Here is a 27,551-nt window from a genome sequence, read left to right as displayed (position 1 = left end):
CCACTAAGTGACAATTAATTAAAATGCAAGTGTGGTTTAGGCCCGGTTTGTAGTCTTCATTCTCTGAAACCGATACTAGGAGACCTCTGACCTCTCAACACACACAATCACTGTTTAGCAGTACATAGTTAAGAAGCTGTATCTCTGATTAATTTATCTTTTCCAGGTGTCTGTGAACCCAGCGTATCAATCCCAAGAGCTGGAGTTTGTGGTGAAGAAGGTACGACGAGGCCTGTTGTGGTCAGCACTGCTTGTTTTCATCCACAGCGCTTTCTGAAAACGCTTGAAGCTCTGGGAATGCGTTGATTAAGTTAGCAGTTTGATTTGGAGGAAAGTATAGAAAAAGGCAGCCCAAACAATAATTTGGCAATGGATAATGGGTTTGGAGCTTTGGTTTAGAGGAAAAGCTGACTGAAGAGAATGGGGGCTGTATGTTTTTCTCTCATAATACTGACACGTGTGGTTGTTGAATCAAGTTAATTGGCAGTTGATTGAGGGCAGGCACAAACAAAAAGTCGTCTCCCCCCCCCCCAAATCAGAATGAACTGATGGATTTTGTTACTATGAGCTAAGATGACTTTTTTTAAAATATAAGACCAATACCCAGATGCTAAAATTGAGCATTTATGTTCATGGACTGTATTTTCTTATATTATATTTATATCCGATGGTTCCTCCAAGGAGCATATATGGTTTTTCTTTGTTTTGTTTTTGCTTCTTTCAACATTTCCTAATCAACATAGTCTCCCTCTATGGCAATTATCGCTGACTTAAGCCTTTTAACTTTCTTATCCCTAATAATGAGGGATTAAAGCTATTAAGTGTCTTGTGAAAAAAATTAATCCCTGCCCAGATTAAGAGGCCTCTTGTACTTACCTTTCTGGTTTAGCTTTGGAGCTAAATCATTAAAATACCATGGGAGGTGAAATACAAAAGCTGCAGTAGGTGATTCTACTTCTTGCTTGCTCTCGCTGTGGGGAAAAGTTTGGAAGCAATAAGACAAGCTTATCTGGCACTAGTGGCCTTGCAAAATGCTGTTTCAGCTTGCAAATGTTTCTTGCTTGTTGGTTTGCAGTTCTTACTGCTCCTATTTTTCCTATGTGTTTGTTTCCTTCCTCGTTGGCCGACACTATGAGAACATCTTCGTAATGTTCTTAAGAGTAACTTCCATTGAATTCAGCGGGATGTATTTTCAGTGCTCTTTCAAAGGATCAAGCTTTGAGGCTGCTTTCTGTGCACACTAACTTGGAAATGAGTCTCATTAAGGGCTGGCCCTGCGGTGGCAAAACTCTGAGTATACCTGCCTCAAACGGGCATATGGAAATGACCATCTGCCTGCATTTTGGGCACACAGACTGGATCTCCTTCATTCCAGAAGACATGATTGAGAGGCTCTTGGTGTCCACAGGTCTCCCATGGCATAAGTGCAGTTGTAAAGTGGAGGGTATAAAGATGCCACTGTATTATTAAAAGGAGAAAAGAGTCTTGATAATTTAATTGACTGTTGCAATGCTGCTGGAGCATACAGTAAGGCATTTTATTCTTTGTGTTAGCCGTTTTGAGGGTTTGGGGGGTGTTGTTTTTTACAATCAAGTGGTGTATCATTTTTAATAAGTAGATAGGAAGGGGTAAGGTAAAGGTAAAGGGACCCCTGACCATTAGGTCCAGTCGTGGCCGACTCTGGAGTTGCGGTGCTGATCTCGCTTTATTGGCCGAGGGAGCTGGCGTACATCTTCCGGGTCATGTGGGCAGCATGACTAAGCCGCTTCTGGGGAACCAGAGCAGCGCATGGAAACGCCGTTTACCTTCCCACTGGAGCGATACCTATTTATCTGCTTGCACTTTGATGTGCTTTTGAACTGCTAGGTTGGCAGGAGCAGGGACCGAGCAATGGGAGCTCACCCCGTCGCGGGGATTCGAACTGCTGACCTTCTAATCGGCAAGTCCTAGGCTCTGTGGTTTAACCCACAGCGCCACCCACATCCCTATAGGAAGGGGTAGGGGTACGCAAAAGTTCAGCTAGAACAGTAAAAGACATAACAAAAGCACGCTGGCTGATGCTGAAAAGACTTCTGTGGTTCAAAACACCTGGAATGGCTGCTCTTTTGCACAGGTTGCCTTGTGTCCCATTTGCTTCATCCTTACGTGTATCTCTCTAGGTTGGCTGCAAAGCACTGGTGTTCCCTACACAGTTCAAATCTCAGAGGTACTATGAGATCTTGAAGCAAGTGTGCCCTGAGTTGGAACATTCTAATCCGGGAGCATTACAGAGCAATAAGTAAGTGTTCACTGAGCATTTGCTCATTAGTCTCGTCCAAGGCCCAGTCTTAAACACTGTTTTCATATTGATAAAGTGCCCAGATAAGTATCCACACAATCAATCAAAGGAGTCACAAGATCAAGAGCGGGAGGGGCTTTCAGATTTTCTATTACATTGGAGCACACCATAAGGGAAACACGATGATGAGTTTAAGGACCGTTTCAGTTCTTTCACTTTTTCACCCCTTGTGTCAGGGACTGGCCCGCCGCCTTCTCATGAACCTTCCCACGAACAGGAGGACAGAATAGATTTAGAACAGTGGGTTGCAGAAGGGCATAGTTCAGAGGCTGCAGAGGGGAGAAGCTGGAAAATTTTGGAAGAGGAACAGCAGGAAGAAGAAGCACCAGGGGAGAGACAGCTGACAGACTCAGTGTCTTTAGAAAGCATTCCTGACCCCCCCCCGGACCAGGCGTGCATTGAGCGTAGTAGAACAGAGAGCTCAGAGGCAGAAAGCTCAGATGAGCTGACGCAGGGAGAGATGTAATGGGGTGGGACTTTACTTGGAGCAACACCATTTTTTTTTAGGGAAGACTGCATTCCTTCATCTCTTTCTGTGAATACAGTGGTACCTCTGGTTACATACACTTCAGGTTACATATGCTTCAGGTTACACACTCCGCTAACCCAGAAATAGTGCTTCAGGTTGAGAACTTTGCTTCAGGATGAGAACAGAAATCGTGCAGTGGCGGCGCAGCAGCAGCAGGAGGCCCCATTAGCTAAAGTGGTGCTTCAGGTTAAGAACGGACCTCTGGAATGAATTAAGTACTTAACCCGAGGTACCACTGTATTATTAAATTACGTGGTAAGATCTTTTAATTGTTTCTCTGCTTCTTGGCTGTTACCATGGGAGGGATCGTATTCCCTGAAACCTGACACTTTGCCACATTCCTTAGGATAGGGAAGCTGCAGCTTTCCAGATGTTGTTGGACTCCCAACTCCCATCAGTCCCTGCCAGCAAAGCCAAAGTTCAGAGATGGTGAGGACTGTGGTCCAACAACATGTGGAGGAACCCCTCTCTTCTGTCCCTTTGTAGCTGCCTGAGGCAATGAGAACCAGGACTATGTGAAGCTCTCTACACTAATGTAAAGCCGTTGTCTCACTTAACCCACCATGGTTTTGTGACTGGCACGCCAAGGTCTCAGGCTGACGTCCAGTAAAAGGATTTCAAGTAGCAGGAAAGATGTGCCAGACAGTTATTATGGGCCCTCCTTGAGAGCAGCCTGAATACTCACAAGCTGTATTCACGCACGTTCCCAATTTTCTGTTGGACCCCTTTGATTTTTTAGACGTTTCAAAACCACTTAAAATATATACCCGATTTGCAAAAAATGCCTGACAAAACTTAATGAACAGTAATAAGTTCATTTTCTGCAACAATACTTTTTGTTGATGCAGTAACATTGAAGAATACAAGGGCCAAAGGATCGCCATTAACCATGCAGTGTAGTTGTACCCTCTCATACATATGTATAATTAATGGATTAGTTTATTTATTGCAATGGTTTGCCAATGCTGGACCTTAAAAAACCAATCCTCTGTTCCTTTGGGGAAAGGGACATAGTTCAGCGCTTAAAGTACCGTATTTTTCGCTCTATAAGACGCACCAGACCACAAGACGCACCTAGTTTTTGGAGGAGGAAAACAAGAAAAAAAATATTCTGAATCTCAGAAGCCAGAACAGCAAGAGGGATCGCTGCGCAGTGAAAGCAGCAATCCCTCTTGCTGTTCTGGCTTCTGGGATAGCTACGCAGCCTGCATTTGCTCCATAAGATGCACACACATTTCCCCTTACCTTTTAGGAGAGAAAAAGTGAGTCTTATAGAGCAAAAAATACGGTACTTGCTTTGCATGCAGAAGGTTCCAAGTTCAACTCACGGCATCTCCAGGTAGGGCTCAGAAAAGCGCCCTGCCTGAAACCCTGGAGAGCTGCCAATCAGTGTAGGCAAGACTGAACTAGATGGACCAGTGGCCTGGCTCAATATCAGGCAGTTTCCTGTGCGTCTTTCTCCACCCCACCTCCCGAGTATTCTGCAAGCAGGATCTGTATCTGCCAGAGTCCCGTGGCTTTTATGCATATATGGTGTCATAAAGCCAAGTGGAATTACTGGTAGACTTAGTGGATTATGGTCTTCATAGCAGAATCCAGGCCAAGCCGCTTTTTGTGTAACCTTTATTGCTGGAACAGAAAAGGTGATTTGCTGTGACATGGGCAGTTCCTGCCAAGGAAGGTTGAGGGGACAATCTATGTGTGTCTGATGCATAGGCATTTGGCATGGATGACCTTTGGAACCACAGCCAGTGTGTTAAAAACTATTTCTCAGTCTCCAAACATTCATGGAAAGATAAGAGACCCACCAACCCCACGTAGTCCGTTCTGGTCTCTTATCTGTGAATCCAACCTGCTGCCAACTCCATTTTTAGAACATCCTAAAATTCTTTAGCAAGGTCACTTCAGCACAAAACCACTGTGGCACTGTGTTAATACCATATGAGTCAATTGTGGAGCCTGAATAATGAAAACGTTATGAAATTACTCAACCATCAATTTGCTCTTTTTTTTTTTTTGTCAGCACAGCAGCCATGGGTGAAATTGAAGCCCGGTTAAATTTAGAGGGATTGTATAAAACAGTTCAGATTATTCATTCATCAAACATCAAGAGTCCATTCATGAATTCCTATTCCCACCTTCCTTCTCAGCTTCTGGGGGCAGGGGAAAATATTGGTCCATATACTGTATCTGGAGCTTATTCCCTGAACTTGTGCTTGTACCGTTTCAAACTATATTCTGCTTTTCCCTGTTACTGAGCACACCTTCCTTTTTTTGTATCAGGTTACCAGAGCTTTCTGTTGTAATCACCTCAGACTCCAAGTTGCCCGGTGCATTCTCAATGAACGATGTGATGCAGGCCGGAGACAGCAGACACAAGAAGCAACTAGAGGAAATACAGAAGACGCTGGACTGCAAAGAACCTATCAACATCCAGTTCACTTCAGTGGGTACCAAATGTGCTTTTTCCAGCCCGCAATGGTCAGAAAACAGGAATATTCTGTACCAAATAAGCCAAGATCTGAAGCTTAGAATCACTTGTACAGAAATGTTTGCCTACATTTGCAGGAATTTGTTATCTGGGGATTGTGAAAAATAATGGTGTGGGTTTTTTTTGGAGGGGGGGGGAATCCAAAATATTTTGATAATACCTTATAGAAAACAAGGAAAAGCTAGTGTATTAGTAACTATGAGAAGGAAGAAGTGACATAGGAGTTCTAGCTTCCTGACCACTTCCAGTGCCTGTCCAAATTCCATTTCCTTTCTAAATTTTCATGGGTTAGAATAACATAAGAAACCTGTTTGATGAGACCAAAGGCCCATCTAGTCTAGCATCCTGTTTTCTCAGGGGTGAAGCATATGCCAGCAGGCAGGCAGGCAGGCAGGCAGGCAAAGCATACTTTACTTACCATCACACTTTAGATCAGGAATGGGGAACAAACAGCCCTCCAGATATTGTTGGACTCCCAACTCCCACCAGCCCCAGCCAGCATGAGCAATGGCCAGGGATGATGGATGTTGTAGTCCAACAACATCTAGGGACCCAAGATCAAGAAAGGCTGTTCTAGGCCACAAATGGAGAAGCAAGTGTGTTTCAGCAACATCTGGGGGACCATAGGCTGCCCATCCATGTTATAGCATTTCAGCAATTTATGTATTGCATCTGAAGTCTTGTAATTAGCCCATGACTGTGGGTGAGGTCTAAACAAGCTAGTAAAACATCTCTTTCCTTTAGGGAACAACAGGAAGCCCCAAAGGAGCTACCCTTTCTCACCACAACATTGTGAACAATGCATTCCTCATTGGATTAAGACTGAGAGTTCAAGATGGGGTGAGTCATCTCAGTCTATTGGTTAACGTTGAGCATGCAGACACTAACTGTATGGAGCAAAATCGTATCCCCTAAGTAATGAGTGAGGGCTGTGTGTGTGTGTGTGTGTGTGTGTGTGTGTGATGGTGGTAATGTAGAATTATACGTCATTGTCCCTCCTAGTTTCTCAGCTTTTCAGATACACTTTTCAAGATCTTTGCTAGAAATTTAATGACTAGTAACTTCATTTTTTTTTTATTTAAAAAAGGTGCAAGGATCAATAATGTGCATTTGCCACCAGATTCTCAATTTCTAGGCCCCCTGTTTATATACTTAACCTGAATGTGGCACACTCATATCCTGTATTAGTTAGAGATTGTCTAATTCTATGTGAATGTTCTAGTCTAAGAGTGGCTATTACTTGATGGTTAGAAATTTTTAAGCTACATGCACTTTTCTGACAGTCACACATTGTCCCACCCATGCAAATCTCCACCCCAGGCTTCCTGCTGGCATTCCTCTGGTCTCTGTGACAATGAACTGTAAGCAAAGTTAGAGCCAGCACTGGAAGGCAAGTCCACCGCTGTCTTTGTTTGCCTTGACCCTAGAATGCCCGCTGCTGCCTCCCTGTCCCTCTCTACCACTGCCTGGGGTCTGTGGCAGGCTGCGTGCTGATGGCTATTCATGGTGTCTGTCTTGTCTTCCCATCTCTAAGCTTCGATGCAAAAGCAGCACTGAAGGCCCTGGACCATGAAAAGTAAGAGTCCGTCTTAAGCTTAGTTCTAGGAAGAATTAGTTGTCTATTAATACAGGCCATACTGGGGTGTATGGGGTGTTAGGGGGGGGCGTGGGGGTCTGGTGGGGGGGTCATATTGTGCTCCTTCTGGGGAGGCTTGTCCATCTTTGGTCCCCACCCTGCACTTTGCTTGCGCCTGTGACTCCTAGAAGCTGTCATCATGGGACAGCAGCCACACCCTGGGAAATGGCTTCGACTAGCTGGCTAAGCCAGGTGAGGGTAGCCGATGAGTCTCAAACTCTTGGTGAGTTAGCAGCTTCACTTGCATTGAAAGATGAGATCCGGTGGATTGACCAATTGTGGCTTCAACATTCAAGAAGGCAATTTCTGCACGTGGTGTAGAGGGAAGTGAGGGAATGTTATTGGGAGAACACAACGCACACTAAACATTACAGCACACTGCCTTCTTCAGGAGCGAAGAGAATGTGGCAATTCATTTATGTTGCTCTGAAGGAATCACTGTAATTGAAATGGATATATTTTTGCCTCTGAAGAAAGTATATGCAGAAACAGACTGGGCATGTTTGTATTCCACAATAGAATTTCCCCACTTGTAGCATCATTTTGAGCTTTTAAAAAATTGGGTGGGTGGTTAGGGGTGTTATTAGAACGCCTGCCCCCCCCCCGAATTTCTTTTTTTTGGGGGGGCACTTTCATATTTCACAAAAATCTGCTTTTTTTGCTTTGCGCTGACTAAACACTTGACAGCTTGGTGTTGGTTTCATAATGTTGGGAACCCCAATGCCAGGTGGTTGAGGATCTTTCAGGAGCTCCTGGTACCCCAGAGGCACAAATACAAGATGGGGGACGCCTGGCTTGAGAGCGGTACATGTGAAAAGGATCTAGGAGTCTTGGTTGACCACAAACTTGACATGAGCCAACAGTGTGACGCGGCAGCTAAAAAAGCCAATGCAATTCTGGGATGCATCAATAGGAGTATAGCATCTAGATCAAGGGAAGTAATAGTGCCACTGTATTCTGCTCTGGTCAGACCTCACCTGGAGTACTGTGTCCAGTTCTGGGCACCACAATTCAAGAAGGACACTGACAAATTGGAACGTGTCCAGAGGAGGGCAACCAAAATGGTCAAAGGCCTGGAAACGATGCCTTATGAGGAACGGCTAAGGGAGCTGGGCATGTTTAGCCTGGAGAAGAGGAGGTTAAGGGGTGATATGATAGCCATGTTCAAATATATAAAAGGATATCACATAGAGGAGGGAGAAAGGTTGTTTTCTGCTGCTCCAGAGAAGCGGACACGGAGCAATGGAGCCAAACTACAAGAAAGAAGATTCCACCTAAACATTAGGAAGAACTTCCTGACAGTAAGAGCTGTTCGACAGTGGAATTTGCTGCCAAGGAGTGTGGTGGAGTCTCCTACTTTGGAGGTCTTTAAGCAGAGGCTTGACAACCATATGTCAGGAGTGCTCTGATGGTGTTTCCTGCTTGGCAGGGGGTTGGACTCGATGGCCCTTGTGGTCTCTTCCAACTCTATGATTCTATGATTCTATTCTAAGCTGGGGAGCCATCTTTCATGTGGAGTTAGGCAACGGGGGGACATGCATGCATTCAACATTTGTGCACATTTTGTTTTCTTTGCATTGGGAAAAGATTTCCCCATGGTTACAAGGAATAAAGACAAACTTGAGCTTTCATACCTGCAGTCCGAATCAGGTGGAGGAAGCAGTTGCCATGCTCCTGCCTTCGTTTTAGCAACCTGCAATTCTTTGTCTTTATTTGAAGATGTACCCATGTTCACGGCACTCCAACCATGTTCATAGATATGCTAGCTCAGCCTGATTTTGCCAGCTACAACCTTTCAGCTCTTCGGGGCGGTAAGTATAAGAACCCAAATGTAAGCATGTTTAAATGAGGTTTATCAGCCCCACATTTAAAAAAAAAAGCTAATGGATGCCTTTTAAATACAAACTTTAAACGGAATCAAATGTATTTGCATCAATTTGCATATACCACAGCCTTCTAATGGTACTGAAATAAGTGTTAGATGGCTTGCAATCTACTTTTAAAATATGCTATTATGGTTACAACAAAATGTTGTCTTTAATATTTTATTTTTTCATTCCCCATTACAGTAACATGCTTTTTAAAAAGCATGCCTTTAATTCACCATTTAATCATTTCAGGCTTGCCCTCATCTGTTAAAATCAACCCCAGTCAGCATAAGTTCTTAATTATTCGACCAAAGATTGCAGCTTCTGTTTAAACTAATTTCCTTTAAAAATGAGCCAGCTTTCTCCATTTTTAACGAGGAATTGGCTCATTTCTAGGTGAATGGGGGGGAGGGGGAGGCGCTGCTGCTGTTGCTGGTTGATCTTGCCCATTCCTTCCCAAACTCAAATATTTTGAGGTAAGTAATCTCATGGGTTTGATCCAGCAGCACAGACATACACCTAGGGACCATTCTTCCCTTCAACTTGGTGACACTTTCAAGAGCAGCAAAATGTTAATAAAAATTATTGGAGTATATTAGTGAATGACTAAATCATGTTATGTTTATCCTCATGCATGAGGAATCCATCAAGCACACCTTCCTTTTTATTGCTTAATAATCTGAAAGTTTGCGGGGTTTTTTTTGCTATTTCTGTTACTGAAATAGCACAAGGTAGACAATACATTGGTATCTCATTTAAAAAAAAATATTGCATCCACCAGTGTGTGGCAGCAGAGGCCAGGCAGACTGCAAATATTGAATGGAAGGCATCCCAAACCAGGTATCTGCAAATAAAAATACAAGTATGGAATTACACTGTTTGGATTCACACAAACTATACTCACATGTTTTGCTACTGTCTGCCCTATCAAAATCTTGGCTGATTTGCGAAGCATCAGGGTTCATAAGGGAATAATAATAATAATAATAATAATAATAATAATAATAATGTATGTAGGCATTGTCATGACTTGCTTTGTAAATTTGCAGTGTCCTTTAGGCAACTTCTCAATGTATGCATTTTTGTCTTTCAGGAGTTATTGCAGGTTCGCCAGTTCCCCCTGAGGTCATGAAGAAGATCATCAACAACATGAACATGCGGGAGATAGTGGTGAGTCACCCTTAATCTTTGGGTTGTGAAGGTTCCTCTGTTGCAGGAGTGGGCAACCTCAGCTCAGGGGGTCAAATGCAGGCCTCTGAGCCTCTGTGTCTGACCCTTGGGGACTCTGCCCCAGCCATCCCATCTCCTGGCCACACCTATCGCTGTCACCCTCGCTCTACATCCTCCTGGAATGCTTTTGCCTGGCTGGGATGCCTTCATTAACCTTGATAATGCCTCTTGTCTGCCTGCATGGAGAGATGGTTGGTGCACAAGCCTCTGTTTTGTTGCATGGTATCCTGCTGTGCAAAGGTTAGAGTCATAGATGTTATTTCACCCGCTTTTGTTTCTGATCCCACCCACTTTTTTGGCCTCTTGCACTGCCCACCCTTGGCATGGAAGGCTACCCTTGGAAGGCTGTCCACAAGAAAACATGGTTGTTTGGAGAGAGAGAGATAGATAGATAGATAGATAGATAGATAGATAGAACATGATTACATGAATTTTCATTTCGAAAATTCCCATTGAATGTGGAAATTGACATGGCTGAATTGGGAACTAAAGGTGTAAGGGACCCCTGACCATTAGGTCCAGTCGTGATCAACTCTGGGGTTGCGGCGCTCATCTTGCTTTATTGGCCGAGGGAACCGGCGTACAGCTTCCGGGTCATGTGGCCAGCATGACTAAGCCGCTTCTGGTGAACCAGAGCAGCGCACGGAAACACTGTTTACCTTCCCGCCGGAGCAGTACCTATTTATCTCCTTGCACTTTGACGTGCTTTCGAACTGCTAGGTTGGCAGGATCTGGGACTGAGCAACGGGAGCTCACCCCGTCACAGGGATTCGAACCGCTGACCTTCTGATCGGCAAGCCCTAGGCTCTGTGGTTTAACCCACAGCGCCACCCGCGTCTCTAACTAAAGGTGTAGCTGGCCTTTAAAGGGATGCATGAGATGGAAGGGACAAAATCTGCTGTTCTAGATCACTGGAAGGATATGGGCAATGGCGTGTCTTGGTGTTGGACAAACCTGTAGCCCAAGTCAAGTCCTGTTGTACGTGTTTATCGTTTTGCATGGCTACATCACATGTTGCTCTTAAAGGAATGGTCTTGCTCAGAAGTTTGATCCTTTGATGTTCGTTCTGAGGCATTTCTGGTCAATTTGTTGGCACTCATATTGTAACATGGATCATGTGCATGCTCTATCCCCTTGTGCCGGCAGAGCTATGGATATTAGTGAAGGAGCTTTGGCGATGGGGTTAAACAAGGGGAGCAATATATGGTGTGGCAGGTGATCTTTTCTGCTCTGCCAGGCAGCTTCTTGCAAAGCCTTCTAAGAAGATCTCACGTACAGCCCTGTGCATTGCTGCTGTTAGGCAATATACAAGACCGTGGTGCCATATTGTTTGGGCCCCTTGGGACATATTTGTGATACTCGCGCACGTTTCAGGTTGTATGGCTGGGCATAAGGCTGTGCTCCCATGTCGTTTTTGTAACTGCATAGTCTCCAGTGTGCCAGCTTTTCAGTCCTGGAAAGAGCCAGCTCTGTATTTGAAAACAGTGAAGTTAGGGACTCATGCATCTATGATTGTGGCCTGTGCTTATTTTCTGCAACAACACCAAAAGTAGAGCACTGGAAGACTGCAGTTAATGATCCTGGATGAAGAGAAGGGTCTCAGAAAAGATGCTGTGCAGACTGTATTTCAGGCCCTCCAGACATTTTGGTCTCCAACTCCCATCAGCCCAGCTCTACATGGCCAGGGTTCAAGGATAATGGAAGCTATAGTCCAGCGACATCAACAGGGGAGGGGAGGAGCACCCTTGCTGTACAGGTACCAGAGACCATATTTTGAGTGTCCCCAGGTGCAAGGTGTTTGTCAAGAGTTTTCAGCCTATGGGATTGCTCTTGTAGCAATAGCAGGGTCGCAACACATATCATTCAGTAGTGTCTATTGACAGACCTCAGTTTCTGACTCATGGAAGACACATAATAATGCATGAAAACTTGGTCACTTCATCTTTGCAGCAATAGCTTTATACAGAAGTTGTACATAAGAAAATATATAATTTGTTTTCTACATATGAGTAAGAGGATCTTGGTGTTTTGTTTTGTTTTCTTCTTTAAAAAAAATCCTCCTTGGAGTCATTTACACTCGGTAACAGAGGAATAAATATTATATATTTATATAAACCTTCAGGATTAAAAAAAATAAAAGCAGTTAAATTGAAATTGTCGTACGGTAAAATCCATGGTGATAAGCCACAGTCATCTTGCTGCAAACAGCTATATGTCATAGGGTGGATGGAGGAATCTTTTTTTCAGGATGGCAGGTAAGAATCCCTTTGTGTCGCTTCCCCCCTCCCACCCCCGCCCATTTTATATACACACACCTTATGATATCTTGTTGTTCTAGGACTGTGGGTTTCAATCTTCCCTAAGAGAAACCTCCTCTGTTTCATTGTCTGCCAGTGAACCCCTGTGAATCGGCTCAAGAGCCCTGCATGCAGAAAGGATTCTGGGGTGCAATCTCCATTTGCAAGGCATGCCATCCAAATCCATTAGGCTTTGTCATTGCTCAACATGAACCGAGTGTGCAGCCTAGAAGCCATCCCAACCCCCTCTTGGATCTGCATACTGACCAGGAGGATCAGTAATGGTGGGCAATAGCCAAGTTGCCTTTTGGGGAACGGTTGTGTGTGTGTGTGATTAGAAAATCAGTAATTGAGGAACCAGTCCCTGCCTCCCCCAAGTAAAAAAAGGGCTTCACTTCCAATGAACCCTAGATTTCTGTTTAGTCTGATCAGCCTAGAGAGGAAAATCTGCTGTTAATTTTCATGATGACCAGCTAGCACACCCATACTGCTACAACTGCAGTCCTGAGTACAGATTCACTGTGGTAGCGCCTCAAACAGGAGAGATGCTCCATCTCTTTTGAGCTGAACCTGGAGAGTTATACTGCATATGTTATATAGGTAGATTCTGGAGATCCCAGCTCAAAGAAGTCCAATAAATCCATTGTTGCCACTCATGTATGGTTGAACGGCAAGTTGTGAAATCCTTACCACAAAAATGGTAAGGATAACTTTGTTACCAGAGCCTGATGTCCTTCTTGCATGGGGGTGAGAGAATCTATTTATACCAGGAATAAAGACCCAAATCACTGTCCCTGTTTTATATAGTCCCAGGATTGCACTCATGTTTCTGCAAAGCACAGGGCAAGGATGTTGTTCTTTGATTTGTTTTCCTACACAGAGCATCTAGATGGAATTGGATATAAGGGTTCTGCATTTGGCAGTTCAAATGGGATATCAAACATCAGATGCCAAATTCTTGAATGACTGGGCATTCGAAAGGGCAGAACAACCATTGCAGCCCTCTAGTTGGTGATTCAGTCTCTTTCTTACATTGAACTGGTTGGGAGGGAAACATCAGTCTGTGGCCATATTTGCACTTATGAAATCAATATTTTAACTGCTTACCCTAAGGAATATTGGCATGTGTGGGTGCTGAGAATTCCCCCTTGGAGATCCCTAGAACCCCTCACCAGTGTCTTAAGCTTTCCTGCATTGGGAAAGCTGGTTCTTAAACCAGTTCAGATGTGCAATATAGATGGAGCTGGGAATTGCTCACATGTCACTGTTGCTCAATCCCTTTCCCACCCCATGCCTTGTTTTCAGTAATCTTCCAGCATTTGTCCCATTGCTTCTCCCCTACTGACAACCACCACCCAGGTGGCACCCATGCCAAATATTAAAAGAAGGCAATGCAACCTTTGAATTCAGAATAACCCCCCAAAATTTTTCCTCACAGTGTAGGCCACGCACCGAATTCATGCTCTCATGCTGGTAGACTTTAAGGTTCTGCTCAAGTACAAAGTTTCCAATGCGAAATCAGGGATTCATTGGGTTGGGATGTGGAGAAACTTTTAATGTTCTCTGTTAACTCCCATCCTGTTGGAAGGCAAATCCCAGAGACAAACTGAGTAGCTGAATGGCATCAAGAAAGAGGACTGTGTACTTTACCAGCAGGATCTAGTTTAGCTGTGTCTTAGCACTGCCATGCATAAGTTTAGGTTTTGTTTTTTGTTAACAACTAAATCTTTTAAAATAATAGATATAATAACAGAGGGGGGGATGAAATGGTGGATTCCACTCTGCGATCTTCATATAGCAAGAGGTGGTTGCTACCAGATATATGTTTCTTGAAGGGGTGGAGCTGCTTGAGGATGAAGGGCTTGGATGGAGTCAGTAGTTTTCTGATTGGTTGAAGCAGCCAGTCACCTGGACCAGCTTTCCTGGGTCCTGGGAGGGCAGGGAAGAAGAAAGAAAGAAATACCTCCATAAACCTAAAAAGTATTCTGAGCAGATCAAGTGCAATAATAATTATGCTTAACATTTGTATGGCGCTTTCACATTTTCAGAGCACCTCACCTGCTTAATCCTCACAACAACTCTGCAAGGCAAGTTAGTTTTACCACCACCCCATATTGCAGGTGGAGGGACTGAGGCTGGACATGAGTGTCTTGCCCAAGACGATTTAGTGAGTTCCTGGCAGAACGCCCTGATTGATACCTCCAGCAAGTTTCAAAAGTTCTGCAGAGTGACCAGAGATGACTCAAACAGGAGAACTTTCCATGGAAAAACACACACCTCTGGTCAGGCAATAAAACATGCTCTGGTACATTCACAGTGTTCAGGAGGCAGGAGCCCAGCTGGGTTTAGCCAATAGATGAGTTGACATAGTGTCAGGGTATAGACAGACATAGCCAGCAGCTTAGCTTTGGAACAAGATTCTCTCATCTGTTGCTTTCTGTTTCTCACTCATTCCTCTGGACTCCTTTCCCCTGCCCAAACCTTTGGCAACAAGAAACTATGTTGTTTCCAACCTCGCTTCTCTGAACTGCATCCATCTCTGACTACTGGGATGCCATGTTCTGGGACACGGGGTCCTTGTATGTAATGCAAATGTATGTGTTTTGTAAGGTATTGGACTTTTGACAACTATACAAAATGAAGCCTTCTGTTGAGACACAGAACAGGAACAGGCCAGGTGCCTATGCTGCCAGCTTACGTAATTATGCCCTCCCAGTGGGCCTCAGGGATGGGTAGAAGAGGATTCCATTCAAAGAAGCCTATGGAACAGCTTTGCTGCTGACACTACTAGTAACGGAGAGCTAGCCATTAGTTCTGTCTAGGCTAGAGCAACATGGCAGGCCCTCCCATTCTGAAAAACGGCACAACACTGTGAATCAGGACCTCACTCGCCTCACTTTCTCTGGTTGCAAATATACGTGGGCAGACACTCGTGCTAGAAAACGTGTCACCTGTTTGATACTATGGGTGTGGTCTCATAATATTTTATGGGGTAATTTTGGGTGTGATCAGACGAAGCCTGTGTGGGAAGGGTTCTCTGAAAGGCATCCTAAATAGAAAACAGGAGGGGGGGGAACAATTGCCTGCTTAATGGCGACTTCCCTTCTTGGACCTCTTCGTGGGGACCTTGCAACCACGGAGTGCAGAGGTATCTCTGATCTGCTGTCCTCGAGCTGAAGAGGGCGATGCGCAGGCTGCATCAGGGCGTGATCGAGTGGATTCCAGCCACCTACAGAAGAAAAAGCAAATTTGCATGGTCACAACAGTGTGGTTGTCAGGGTAGATCTCCTGAGTGAGATTTACCAACTCATGCCTTGTACTGGCAAGGATTCATTAGCTAACCAGTACATCTTATCTATATCTATCTATCATCTATCTCTATCATCTGTCTATCTATCTATCTATCTATCATCTATCTATCTATCTATCTATCATCTATCTATCTAATCTATCTATCTATCTATCTATCATCTATCTATATCTATCATCTATCTATCATCTATCATCTATCTATCATCTATCTATCTATCATCTATCTATCTATCTATCTATCTATCTATCTATCATCTATCTCTATCATCTATCTATCTATCTATCTATCTATCTATCTATCTATCTATCTATCATCTATCTATCTATCTATCATCTATCATCTATCTATCTATCTATATCTATCTATCATCTATCTATCTATCTATCTATCTATCTATCTATCTATCTATCATCTATCTATCTATCTATCCATCTATCCATCCACAAACACACATACACAAGAGTGGACTAGGGGAGTCATTGCACCCACGAGATATAGAACAAGGTGTTCTTTTACCTGCGCAGAGGGGCTAGCTGACAGGAGCAGTGCCAAGGGTTGTTCGACAGGGTGAGGGTCTCAAGACGGCTGAAAGGGAAGTTCCCAGGAAGACTGGACAGTTTGTTGTTCTCAATGTGAACAGTCTTCAGTGTGGTTACGCCAGCAAATGCTTTATCTGAAAACTGAAGCACAGGCACATGTGTCAATCATCACGCAACCAGCAGGGAAAGGAGAAGCTTATCCTTTGGGCCTAGTTGACAAACCAGTTTTTTTGCTGGCAGTACATTTGGACTTGGTGTGGATACTTTTGGGCTTTCCGTCGGCATGTGGTTGGGCACTGTAAGTAGAGGATGCTGGAATGGATGTACCTTTGGGTCAGATCCAACAAGGCTCTTCTTCTGTTTCTATGACTCCAAACCAAAGTCCAGCAGCCACTCTTAAGTAACTCCCATTTCTCTTTCTGTATTTCTCTTCATCAGTGATCAGTGTTTCAGGGATCAATACCAGGGTGGGGGATGTAGTGTGGAATGCCCATTATATTTTTACATGCACACCTAAACTATGAATTTAGCCATAAGTTTCCCTCCTTCTCCTCCTCCTCCTCCTTCAACTATAGCAGGCTTTAGGACCAAATTGCATGATGCTGAGTTTTGTGTAGTCTCCCCCCCATTTAAAAAATAAATTCCCCACTCCTCTTTCTGGTGGCTTTCCTCATAACAAAAGAAAGAAGGATGCAGCCATTTCAGAAAAAAAACCTTCTAGAAGTGAAAAGGTTAGCAAGCCTTCCCCACCACCACCATTGTGCGTCTTCCACTTTAAACTTCTTCAGCTGTATTTTGTAAAAGACAAAAACAGGGGCAGACTACACATGGTTGAGCTTTAGTTTCCTTCCCTGCAGCATGAATCTTCCTGAGCTCTGGAGAAGAGCGAAGGGTGGAAGGAGGACCACCTTAGTATTTGTCTTCATACTTTAAGGTCACTGAATTTAAGCTCTTGGAATCTGAAACCATGACACTACAGGCATGTGTAGCGTACAAGGCTGTTCTCTGATTAGAAGAGACATTGATGACCTTTTTGGGGGGGTTATGTGCCTCATATTATTTAAAAGATATGTGTGTTCCGACAACCTCCATCGCTCTCGCTGCCTCCAGCTTCTTTCTAGACATCTCTTCATTTCCAAACAAGCAAAGAGATTATTTGGCTTTTCATAGTTGAAATCCTTTCTGGCATCCGGTCGCCACATTCATGGAGAGGAGTATTTGTGGAGACTCAAGGGCCTGTAGACTTTGGCAGAACCCGGTGGACTCTCAATGGAAAGTTACACTTGGCATTCAAGCACAGTAGAAATAGCAAGGCAGATTTCCAGTGACTCAAGATTCCTCTCCCCTTTCTCTTTTTCCTGACCGGGATGCTGCATAATATGTACATTTATGCCATATATAGGTTTGCTTGGAGATTACAGCTCTTTCACAGAATTACGAGACGGTAAAGAGCTAAAGCAGTTATTTCTTGGCCTAGTTGTCATTGTTGCTCCTTGCTTCACTTGGAAAAATCCCCATGCACACAAACCCAACAACATAAACTTCCTTGGAGACTACTAATTTAGGTTCAAAACATCCACCAGTGGTTACAGCAATGTTCTCCCCACTACCACTCCCCTTATTCCCTTTCAGGGAAATGAAAATAATATATACTAAGCCCGGATAAAATTACAAGTCATTCCAGTGTTTCCACAACACGTCACAAGAATCAACTAATCGCTGAATAAATTCCTCTACAGACCATCACTGAATGAATCCCAGAACATTCTCCTTGAGTTGTTGGCAGGGCTCTTTTTCACATGAGATGCAAAGGCAAACATCTCATCTTAAAGAGCTGTATATATTTGAAGGAGATGTGCTGCAATTCTAGAGGGCTTTGCGGTTCACCACCAGATGTTGTAATTCTTGCTCCTTTGTGTAGTGGTGTTATGCACCCGCTCTTAGATATTGTACCTCCTGGTGCAGAGTTTGTGCTGGAGTCATCTAGTGTAGCTATTGTCTGAAAGGATGAGATGAGACTGAGTGTTTATATAGATTACTTCCTGTTCATTCCCTTTTTACCTTTAGTTGTGGCGGGGATTAAATCATCTTTTGAATTTGTGATCTTCCCAGGGAAGGTGTAGCTCTGTTTGGTTGCTCATTGAGAAGTCTGTTGACCCATTCCAAAAGGTTGCACTGTCATCTCTGGTATTTGCCAGCTGAGCCTTGGCTGGTTGATACTCTGGCCTGGAAACCTAACTATTACTAAATGCCTAGGTCTGCTATCTGCTTGCAGAAACCTCAAATGTTGAAACTACATGTAAAAGTGTTGTGTTCATTATGTTGACTACTGAAATAGCAAATTCTCAGCTTTTAGAAGCTTTGTTTAGAATTCATGTTAAGGGTACCAATGTGTGCCAGGAAACAAACCATATCGGATTGCTAAACAAAAGGAGAACCAAAGTCCACAGCAGAGTAATTAAGGTGGGCGAGGAGAACAGAGTTAAGGGAGCTGGAGAAAGGGAAGTGTTCATGGATCCCCTTCTCAGGTTATATCAGCAGTAATGCTGGCATGGGGGAAGGATCCACAGCATCAACTTCTTTCATCTGGCTTGGTTTTTCCCATGTCACCCAACAGAACCCATGAAGAGGAGTATGTGAAACTGCATAGATGGGATTAGACTAGGTTTATGTATATGCAGGTAGATTGAAGAAGCAAGAAGAACTGAGGGTCCACACAGGTGGAAGGGAGATTTTGATTAGGCTCCAGCATGTGTACAAAACTCTGCCTGAGACCCTCCTTTCCTGTGGAGCTTTCTGAAGTTCCAGCCTTCGAATGGGATCAGTGAGTATCATCCATTCATGAGCCAGATGGCAAAAGACATAGCTGGTTTATGGTGCTGTGGACAGCTCCCTTGTGGACTTCTCCTTTCTGGATTAGATACCATCCTTTTCGTATAGGAAATACATGTAACTGTCAAATAGTAATCCAGTTGCTGGTATAACTAAACTTCAGACCGTGAGCCAGGATTCTGGACTGGTGAAAAACACCATTGTGTGTCTCTGAGTTTATACAATTCATTCAACACTCCAAACCCCATTGTTCTTTTAGGTACTGTATACTGTATTCTGCTCAGGTAAAGCCTAACAGAGTTCCACAACTACTTCAAGTGGTTGTTTTGTTTTTTAAAAGTGTGTCACAAGATAACACCTTTATGGTAGCATGTATGCAATTCTGAGGCTCTTGAATACTGTTGTAATTTGGAAATTGAGAAGCTCTTTCATCAAGAGGACTTCACATTGCTCCAGTCCTGAATAATTTGCCAGTTGCCAATCCCCATCCCTGAAAACTCTCTCCTCCCTCTCTGCCACCACCACCTGCTTCATAACTTTGTGTCTTGGGGTGAATCTTGCGCCTTCGGGTGAATCTGTTTGTTCACCGTTCATCCTGATACGTCTGCACAAAGCTTACATGGAGCTTAGACTGTGTCTGGTATTTACAGAGTATTCATTCTGATTTGTGTACAAGGCTCATATGACAATGAGCATTTCTCCTGAATTGTTTCTTGGGTGTTTACATGACTTTCTGTTAATCGTTTTTTCACCCCACTTTCTCAATGCATAATCTATGATGCCTTCAGACTGTCCCTTTCCACACTGCAAAAAGTTCATTTTAAAAATGTGGATTTGTGATTTAATCTATTTTAGTTGCACAGACCTGAAGTTCTAGTAAGCAATTGAATCTCACCCCCCCCCCAGTGAAATATTGACAGTGTAGATACCCTGTATTAGCTCTGTGCTCTGGATGATTTTATTTTCCGTGTAAAATGTGTATTTAATTTTGTTTGCCAACACTCTGTCATTCACAGAGCTTTATTGCTGGGGGGGCGGGGGGGCGGCTCATGTTGCTGCATCCCTTAGCATCTCTTTGAGGGTCACTGTTTAGGTGCTGATTCACCTGGATAACCTCAGCATGGGTACATAGCATGGCTGGAAACTTCCCTCCTTGTTCACCTGGAAGCCTTCCATGATCCTTCTGCTTCTGTTTGATGTGGTCTCTTCCCCCCCCCCCCAATCTGGGACATGCTCCATCTAGTGTGATGTCACTGCTGCCTCCTGTTTACGAAAAGCACCTCAAGCATGATGCTTCAGCCTCTGGGACATGACTCATTTGCCGAGAAGAAGAGGAGTATTTTGCTGCATTACCTGAATGTCCCTCTAGCTCTCTTGATAGGAACAGAGTGCCTTTGTGGAGCGCTGTGAGGGTTTCTCTTGAGAGATAGTCAATAAACAAACCCTTCTTTATGAAGTGTAAGGTTGGAGAGAGGCAAAGATGCAAAAGTCCTCATGTGTGCTCAGTCTACCTGACTGCAGAGCACTCACCAGTCGCTGACGTTGGCCTCCACTTCTGCGGTGGTCACTGCATTCACTTACTCGTTCCAATAACAGGCCATCAGTCTGGTGTCTAGGAACAGAGCTTCACTCTCCCTTTTGCAAACGGCAGGCATAGGGGTGCCAGCCTTTTGCCTCCAGTACTCTGTCCCATTAATTTCCTAGTCCAGCCTTCCCCAAGATTGTGCCCTCCATACATGGTTGGACAATGGAAGTTGTCCATAAGGCTGCTGGGAGTTGTAATCCAATATAATCTGGAGGGCACCAGCTTGGGGATCTAGTCTCTGCCTGTCAATCACTCTCACTATACAAACAGACACAGCCTTTGCATCATTCATTTTGGAGTACAGGCACCATGACCGTGGCTGTTATTATTCAATATTGTTTAGTTTGAAAGCATCGCAGGCTCCATGTAGTACCATGAAGCCTCCAAGTTACAGGGCTTAAAAACAGATGAGATGAAGTCAAAAGGGGGAGGAATTTCAAATGAGTAACTAGAACAGATAGTGGACAGGGAGGTAGGTAGTGGAAATGTGAACAGTGATGCAGAAAAAACATTCGTTTCCGTTCAGGAGCAACCTGAAGGAGGAAAGGGCCCCAGGGTTTCGTGGAGAGAGAACTGACTGCTAGGAAATTATTCCAGAACAACTTATTTCAAATTTAGGAGTGTGAAATGCAAATAATAAACCTATCACCTTTTATCGTTATTTTGCATTTTCACTAGCACCTGAAGTGCTTTTTTGCTAACGATTTGCTTCTGTAGTTGGGTGCTGTGAGTTGTTAGGAAGCCTCTCCCAGAGCTACAGTTCTGAGCACCCTTAAGAAACTACAGTTCCCATGATTCCTTGGGGGGGGAGCCATGACTGTTGAAAGAGTATTTTAATATATGGCATGGATGTGACCCTACCTATGATGTAAACAGTCAAAGCTCTTCAGGTTTGACAAACAGGGGAGAGAGTGTGTGTAGGGAGTCCTGTCCTTTTCACATCCCACTTACCCATTTCCCACCATCATTAAGGTATTTGCTTCAAAGGGGCATGACCTGTACGGATGGGCAAATCTGCCCACTTCATTTTCTCTCAAATTTTCATTTTTCTGATCTTGAGTCCCATTTATCCTATGTCCACATCAGTTTGGGATTATTTTTTAAAGCCTGCACATTCCTCATAAACTACACATTTTTGCAAGCAGTTTCCCCTAATATAATACACTTTGTACATTATTTTCACTAATGCACACTTATTTGTGCACCCTTTCCTGTAAATATCAGAAGGAGCATCTCCACCCCCATCGTTCAGCCTGGACACTGAGATCCAGCGCCGAGGGCCTTCTGGCGGTTCCCTCATTGCAAGAAGTGAGGTTACAGGGAACCAGACAGAGGGCCTTCTCGGCAGTGGCGCCCGCCCTGTGGAACACCCTCCCTTCAGATGTGAAGGAAATAAGCAGCTATCCTATCTTTAAAAGACATCTGATGGCAGCCCTGTTCAGGGAAGTTTTTAATATTTAATGCTGTACTGTTTTTAACATTTGATTGGGAGCTGCCCAGAGTGGCTGGGGAGACTTAGCCAGATGGGCGGGAAACAAACAAACAAACAAACAAACAAACAAACAAATAAAATTGTTATTGTTATTGTTATTTGGGTGGAGAACTGCATCACTGAATTCAGTGACGTGCACATCTTGAAGGGCAGCTTCATTTTGATTGGCTCAAGAAGTGGGAATTAGGTGGATTCCCGTTAAAATGTGAACCAAACTAATTCCTCCCCTGCCCCCATCCATAGCAGCCAGTCACGTTTTTCCAAACCTGGCGTTGCCCTCTTCTTCTCCCCCAAATAAACATGCCTTCCAGGCTCCTGAGAAGAAGGTAGCAAATGCTTTCACCTTCCCTACAAAGAAACTACAAAGAAAACTGTCAGTCCCCCCCCCCCATTTCTGAATCTAGCTTATGCTTCGAAACATGCTGCCTCTTCTCCAAATCACCCAGGAGGCTGTGGCAAACCACTGGGTTTACTTTCAGGCTCTGTGGCTTTCCTTCCCCCATCAATGTTGTTCCCAAATGTAGCATTTGTCTTTCCTCTGTCGGAATGAATTATAATGTTGAAAGGTGCACTGCAAACACGCCCCTGGAAGCAGGGGGATTGAAACCTGCTTCCTGCCGCTCATTTCCCCTGCATGTGGAGTGAAAGCAGGATGTGCACCCCAAACGGTGTCCCACTTATTTTGCCCCATACAGTGGTACCTCAGGTTAAGTACTTAATTTGTTCTGGAGGTCCGTTCTTAACCTGAAACTGTTCTTAACCTGAGACCCCACTTTAGCTAATGGGGTCTCCCACTGCCGCCGCGCCACCAGAGCACGATTTCTGTTCTCATCCTGAGGCAAAGTTCTTAACCTGAAGCACTATTTCTGGGTTAGCGGAGTTTGTAACCTGAAGTGTATGTAACCTGAGGCACCACTGTATAACTGTGATGGGAGCGACTGAGAACCCAGCCAGCCCTGAGTTCTGTTTCTTAACCGTGCTATAGGCTTGAGTGTGACAGAATAGAAAGAGACTGCGTTTGAAAAGTCTGCATTAGAAGCATTTGCGAACATCATGGTGGCTGGGGGTATACAGTGGTACCTCGGGTTACAGACGCTTCAGGTTACAGACTCCGCTAACCCGGAAGTAGTACCTCGGGTTAAGAACTTTGCTTCAGGATGAGAACAGAAATTGCGCGGTAGCGGCAGCAGGAGGCCCCGTTAGCTAAAGTGGTGCTTCAGGTTAAGAACAGTTTCAGGTTAAGAACAGACCTCTGGAACAAATTAAGTTCTTAACCCAAGGTACCACTGTATATGGAAGGCAAGAGTGCCTCCCAAGGGCAAAGGTTGCTTTCCCCGCAGAAGAGAAGGGGAACAATTCATTCATATGTAAAGAAGGGATGCACCTGGTAGTCTCAGCCACTGAGAATAAACTCATGGCTTGATGGCTCACCTGGGGTGGCTAACCTTGTTTGTCACCCTTGCCCTTGGGCAGCCCTTCAGCACCTGCATGCCAACAGTGGGTATGGCCACCTTGCACCTTCACTTTGCACACACAGACCGCCCCCCTCCTCCGCTGATCCATGCAGATCAGCTGAGGGCGATGGGGTCGTCACCCTCTCCCTGCTCATCAAATGATTGATCCAATGACCAAGGAGGGGGCTGGGTTAGGTGCAGAAGTTAAATCCTCTCTGTCCAACCCAGTATAGTGCCTTACTTTAATTTCTATTTCCTTTTTGGTGCTGGCAAAATGGGGAGCGGGTGCAGGGAGTGGGCAGAAAACTGTGTGGGGAGCTACATTAATGTCCCACTGCTGTTGCTAGAACGGGGTGAAATTTGGGTGAGAGTGAATATTTTGAATGGGTAAGATCTAGGGAGGGAGAGGGAAATTTCTGTGGAGCGCTTACCTTTTCTAGGCCCATGTTGTCCAGGCTGAGTGTCTCCATGTAGCGCCCAAAGGACTGGAAGGCTAAATCCGGGATGATCTTCATGGGGTTGTTTGAGAGTTTCAGGTCCTCCACCACTCTCAGCTTGCTCATGGCAGCCCCAGGGTAGCTGGTCAGATGGTTCTTATCCAGGTGGAATATGGCTAGGTTCTCCACATCGTCCAGGGCCGCAGGATGGATGGAGTTGATAGAGTTGTTCGAGAGATAGAGCCAGCGGAGATCCTTGGTCCCATGGAAGGCTCCTGCTCTCAACTCTCGGAGCTTGTTGCTGCCTAGCTGCAGGATGAAAAGGTTGATCAGTGGGGAGAGGAGCCCCTTGGGCAGGTCTGGGATCTTGTTGTGGTCTAGGTAGAGGTAGGTGAGCTCCGTCAGGTCATCGAAGGCCCCCATCTTTATGACGCCGATGTCATTGTTGGACAAGTAAAGGTAAACCAGCTGCTTCAGGCCCCGGAAGGCTCCGCTGGAGATCTCTTTGATGTGAGAATGCTGGAGGTGGAGAGAGACGAGGTTCTTCATCTCCCTGAAACCGTTGGTCGGCAGGACGGGGAAGTTGTTCCTCTGCAGGTTGAGGAGACGCGTCTGCTCAGCTACCTTGGGGATCCTTCTCAGCCCAACGTTGTCGCAGATGACATGCTGGAGGTCTCCCCCATGGCAGTGGCAGTTCTGAGGACATGCCTGGAGAACGGGCAGGAGGCATAGCAGCAAGCCGAAGAGCTTGAGTAGGAAGCCTGACCGGTCCATGTCCACAGAGCTGTGATGGATGTGCAGGGAGAAGCAGCGGCAGCAAGAGGAGGAGAAGGAGGAGGAGGAGGGAGAAGGTGGAAGGGAGAGTGAGCATGCAGCAAGCTGAACACAGCCCTATTTATAATGTTATTAAAAAACAAAATCCCTTCCCACTAACCGCAGCCAGCAGCCAGACTCTGACTTGGAAGCAACTGGCTTCAGGAACTTGGTGTGACTTTAACCCCTTGGCACCAAGCACAGAGGGATCCTCCTTCCCTCTCCTCTTCTTAACTTTGATGATGCAGGGAGTGCTTCCCCTGCTAACAAATCATCACAGGGAACAGTGTTTGAATGTCTGTTGTTGAATATTCTTGTCCTTCCCTGAACCATCCGTGCAGGAAAATAGAACCGTATCTAAGGGGATCTTCAGATGTGCTGAGGGGGATGTTCTCCTTGCTGCCTTCTAATCAGTAGCTGATAGGAAAGGCATGCCAGGGTAACTAACATGGAAGCAATCTGAATTCCTCCCCTGCCCGGTTCACAGGGCATCTTTTGGGCTATTCCATTGAGTATACTGATTGTCTACTGTGGATGCAATCCATCTTCCCCCCTGCCTCCCTCCATCTGGCTTACCTAGAGCTCAGAGGTCTACATCCTTTATTTGCAAGTAACAAATAGCCTCGCAGCTAAATTGTTGGCTGAACTTGGCAGTTAAGTAATACAACAACACCACAAACTGGCTTGTAAGTATAAAACCAAATTTACTAGAATAATAGCTAGAATAGAAGAAGAAGAAGAAGAAGAAGAAGAGTTTGGATTTGATATCCCGCCTTTCACTCCCCTTCAGGAGTCTCAAAGCGGCTAACATTCTCCTTTCCCTTCCTCCCCCACAACAAACACTCTGTGAGGTGAGTGGGGCTGAGAGACTTCACAGAAGTGTGACTGGCCCAAGGTCACCCAGCAGCTGCAGGTGAAGGAGCGGAGACAAGAACCCGGTTTCCCAGATTACGTGACTACCGCTCTTAACCACTACACCACACTGGCTAGAGATAGAGAATAGAGATAGACTTGTAACCATTCAAACAACAAACATACTAAGGTGCCATGTGCAAGACAAAGCCTGGAGATACTGTAAACATGGAGTGGATAAATGTACAACCCTATCTTAACAAGTTACATGTGCAGTAAACGTTATACAGACTGGATAAATGAACCGTTCAACAAGTAGCGCAAGTCCAATCACAGAACGACAACTCCGTGCTGCCACAATGGCAAGGGTAGCACACTGGAGAATATGAAAAAGTTTTTCAAAGCTGTTTTTAAAAGATTGAACTGGATGAGATGTTCTTCAATGGGTCTTGAGTTGGAAAAACAAAGCCATATGCATGGATCAATCACGGGAAGGCAAATCAAAGCCACCACCCTGGTGAGAATAATGCAAGTGGGCAAAAGGAGACCTGTTCTCCAGATATATTACAGGTTTCACTACACGCTTCATCAGTCTGAAAAGCTGCATGATACAAAATAGCACTCCAATTGCAATGTGTGGTGAACCATACAAATTAGAAAATATCAGTCTCATACTATACCTTCCCCAGTCATACAAAACGGTTTGCTCAGGATAAAGAAAGTATTCACAGGCACAGGTAGTGTTCAGACTCATAACAAGCAGTTAAATACAATACAGGTGTATAGAATCAATCATCACATAGTGTTGGACTCAAACTCCCATCAGCCCCAGTCAGCATGATCAGTGATCAGGGTTGATGGGATCTAGAGTCTGATAACCTCTGGAAAACTTTTAAAAAATCAATTTAAAAAACAGCAAAAGCACCATCAGTAAAACTAAGTTCAAGTGGCCGTACTTTAAAATGCCCTCTGGAAGAGAGCAGAGATTGGGCCAGGCAACCTCCCTGGAGCAAGGTGTTGGTGCCACTGCAGGAAAGCCTCTGCTCCTTGTGTCCAGTCTCCAGACTTCAAATGATGGAGGGACACAGAACAAAGTCTCATTGGATGATATGCATGGTTGGGCAACTTCATATCACTGGAGACAAATCCCAAATCATTTCTGGCTTTAAAAGTCAAAAATAGCACTTTGCCTAAAAGCAAACTGACAAACAGTTTAGATAGTATTATATCACAGTTGCACGCTTCAATCTGTCACTTGTAGTTCACGTTCTGGCAGCTGTATTCTCGTCTGGCAGAAGCTTCCAAGCTGTCTTCAAAGGCATCACCATATAGATCATACTATGGTATCACCTTGCCAACAAAGGCCTGTATAGTAAAAGCTATGGTTTTCCCAGTAGCGATGTATGGAAGTGAGAGCTGGATCATAAAGAAGGCTGATTGCCGAAGAATTTATGATTTTGAATTATGGTGCTGGAGGAAACTCTTGAGACTCCCATGGACTGCAAGAAGATCAAACCTCTTCATTCTTAAGGAAATCTGTCCTGAGTGCTCACTGGAAGACAGATCGTGAAGCTGAGGCTCCAATACTTTGGCCACCTCATGAGAAGAGAAGACTCCCTGGAAAAGAGCCTGATGTTGGGAAAGATGGAGGGCACAAGGAGAAGGGGACGACAGAGGACGAGATGATTGGATAGTGTTCTCGAAGCTACCAGCATGAGTTTGACCAAACTGCGGGAGGCAGTGGAAGACAGGAGTGCCTGGCGTGCTCTGGTCCATGGGGTCACAAAGAGTCGGACACAACTAAATGACTAAACAACAATGGTAGGCTAACCTGGAGCTGATTGA

General features: G+C 44.7%; 2 protein-coding genes across 5 annotated transcripts in view; one reads left to right on the top strand and one right to left on the bottom strand.

The window, feature by feature from the left end:
- The window catches only part of ACSF2 (acyl-CoA synthetase family member 2), a 61,641-nt gene that overhangs the window by 18,216 nt on the left and 15,874 nt on the right, over positions 1–27,551 (top strand). For all 4 annotated transcript variants that reach the window (XM_082211074.1, XM_082211073.1, XM_082211072.1 and 1 more), the window contains 7 exons: positions 167–220; positions 2,160–2,278; positions 5,151–5,313; positions 6,103–6,198; positions 6,786–6,934; positions 8,714–8,805; positions 9,956–10,032. In XM_082211074.1, the coding sequence (XP_082067200.1) occupies positions 167–220; positions 2,160–2,278; positions 5,151–5,313; positions 6,103–6,198; positions 6,786–6,934; positions 8,714–8,805; positions 9,956–10,032 (750 nt within the window). The remainder of the gene's footprint in view (positions 1–166; positions 221–2,159; positions 2,279–5,150; positions 5,314–6,102; positions 6,199–6,785; positions 6,935–8,713; positions 8,806–9,955; positions 10,033–27,551) is intronic.
- On the bottom strand, positions 13,926–25,158 carry CHAD (chondroadherin). Its single transcript, XM_082211147.1, has 4 exons — positions 24,036–25,158; positions 16,219–16,382; positions 15,473–15,618; positions 13,926–14,318 (listed from the first exon to the last, which is right to left on the bottom strand). Exons 1-3 carry the CDS (start codon positions 24,813–24,815, stop codon positions 15,477–15,479), a joined length of 1,086 nt encoding a protein of 361 aa, XP_082067273.1. The 5' UTR covers positions 24,816–25,158; the 3' UTR covers positions 13,926–14,318; positions 15,473–15,476.

The sequence above is a fragment of the Podarcis vaucheri genome, assembly GCF_965113315.1.
Source record: "Podarcis vaucheri genome assembly, chromosome: 2".
NCBI lineage: Eukaryota > Metazoa > Chordata > Lepidosauria > Squamata > Lacertidae > Podarcis > Podarcis vaucheri.
Note: the sequence above shows the minus strand (reverse complement) of the source record. Positions and strands in the feature narration are given on the sequence as shown.

Excerpts from the sequence above, each read along its gene's own strand:
- CHAD (XM_082211147.1), bottom strand. The coding sequence starts at position 24,815 with ATGGACCGGTCAGGCTTCCTACTCAAGCTCTTCGGCTTGCTGCTATGC. Across the intron at positions 16,383-24,035 it reads ACAACATGGGCCTAGAAAAG|TTTTCAGATAAAGCATTTGC; the intron begins GTAAGCGCTCCA and ends CCTGTGCTTCAG. Across the intron at positions 15,619-16,218 it reads CAGCTAGCCCCTCTGCGCAG|GTGGCTGGAATCCACTCGAT; the intron begins GTAAAAGAACAC and ends TTTCTTCTGTAG.